The sequence below is a fragment of the Nematolebias whitei genome, chromosome 9, assembly GCF_014905685.2.
Source record: "Nematolebias whitei isolate Nwh7 chromosome 9, NemWhi1, whole genome shotgun sequence".
Taxonomy (NCBI): Eukaryota; Metazoa; Chordata; class Actinopteri; order Cyprinodontiformes; family Rivulidae; genus Nematolebias; species Nematolebias whitei.
In genome coordinates, this window is record NC_056506.1 from 36,351,810 (window position 1) to 36,353,377 (window position 1,568).

Consider the following 1,568-nt stretch of genomic DNA (forward strand, 5'->3'; position numbering starts at 1 on the left):
GGTCACAGTTTCTGAAAGCCAGCAGCTCAGGGGCTGGACATCCAGCAATTAAAAAGTCATTATGTAAATAAAACAAGTATTACAATCTAAAAAAGTTAAATCTGTTCCTCTGGACATTCAAAATGAATGAATGTCCAGAGGAACAGATTTAACTTTTTTAGATTTTTCTACCTGGATTATTGAGCATGCATCAGGAAGTATTACAATGATCTGTTACCTTTTAAAATTGTTTGTTTTATTGAATGAATCATTAACGCAATAAACGGAACCCAGAACCCAAAAAAGAAAAAAATAGTTTTTTTTTTTTTGTTTTTTTATGAACTCATTGATGGGCTGGAATAAAATCACCCGCGGGCCGGAAGTGGCCCACGGACCGCCAATTGAATAGCCCACCTAGCAGGTGCTTTATGGTCATTTAAAGACTGTTCCAGAAAACCACACCAATGGCAACAATCTTTTTGTTTCTAAAACTAAAAGTGCTACTCTTAACAAAGTAAACGTCGGCAAAAGAACAAAAGAGTGGGGATTATTACCGCGCATCGTGCGCATGCGCAGTAAAACCGCCTCTGGGGTCCAATAAAAACTCGCAAATAAGTAACCCCGAGGGAAAGATTAACAAGCGTCAAAAAGATGGGTGCTACACTGATAGCAAAGGTACTGTTACTACATTAGTGTTAGGATTTCGTTCATTTAAATAGAATTAAATATGAGAAAAACTCTTTAACTACTTGCGACATACCTGAGCTGAAATTACGTAATCCCTGAGACTACCAAAAAAGTTTTCATTCCTCCTGCAGAAGCTCAGATAAATTCACACAGTCGTGTCCTCTGTGTGGCATTTTAATTGCATGGATACTGGAGTTATTTAAAAACAAAGACTGTGTTTAGGCTTGGACGCCTTAAAGGATAATTAAACACCATTCAAGCCAAACTTACATTCTCTTGTCCTCAGGGCGAAGCTGCCGGTGCATGGCCAGAGAGAAGCCGAACAGACTCCCCGGGTCCCCGTCCTTCCTCAGCACATTCTCGGTGTCCAGGTTGAAAGCAGAGAGTCGCCCACATCCCAGCAGCCAGGTGAGCAGCCACAGTCCGCAGGTGAGACGGCCCTCCATGAGGATGTTCCCTAAGAGCTGAGTCCTCGGTGTGGAAGGTGCAGAGTGCCACAGAGGGGCTGTCAGTGTTCAGGCGGCCCCTCCCACAGGCCTGTCCTGGTGCTCTCACCGTCCCACCGAACCCTGAACGCATCATCACATCCAGCCTTACACACTTCCGGAAATGACTGATTCTCCGTTTAAAACAAAGGTTGCAGCAGGTCAAACGAATAATAAGTGAGTCAGTGGTGCCTGCATGATGTGCATGCTCCTGGCTACACTGACCCTCTGACTGCAAAGACTGTATAAAGACTCTTGTTAAAACTTTTTTGGAAACAGGCAGAAAAAAAAAAAACACATTTTAAGTCCCACAAGTGACAAAACCCCAACAGATTACAGCTCAGTTTAACTGTATCTGCATGCTTGTTTATTTATTTATGTAAACCAACGTACAACTTCAGTTCTGTAAAATGTGTT

The 1,568-nt window shown here is 42.5% G+C and overlaps 1 protein-coding gene across 1 annotated transcript in view; it reads right to left on the minus strand.

Moving 5' to 3' along the window:
• The window catches only part of LOC119415152 (integrin alpha-6), a 23,967-nt gene extending 22,776 nt beyond the window's left edge, over positions 1-1,191 (minus strand). The window contains exon 1 of the mRNA XM_037682300.1: positions 937-1,191. Within this exon, the coding sequence (XP_037538228.1) occupies positions 937-1,112 (176 nt within the window). The 5' untranslated portion in view covers positions 1,113-1,191. The remainder of the gene's footprint in view (positions 1-936) is intronic.
• Positions 1,192-1,568: the final 377 nt, after the last annotated feature.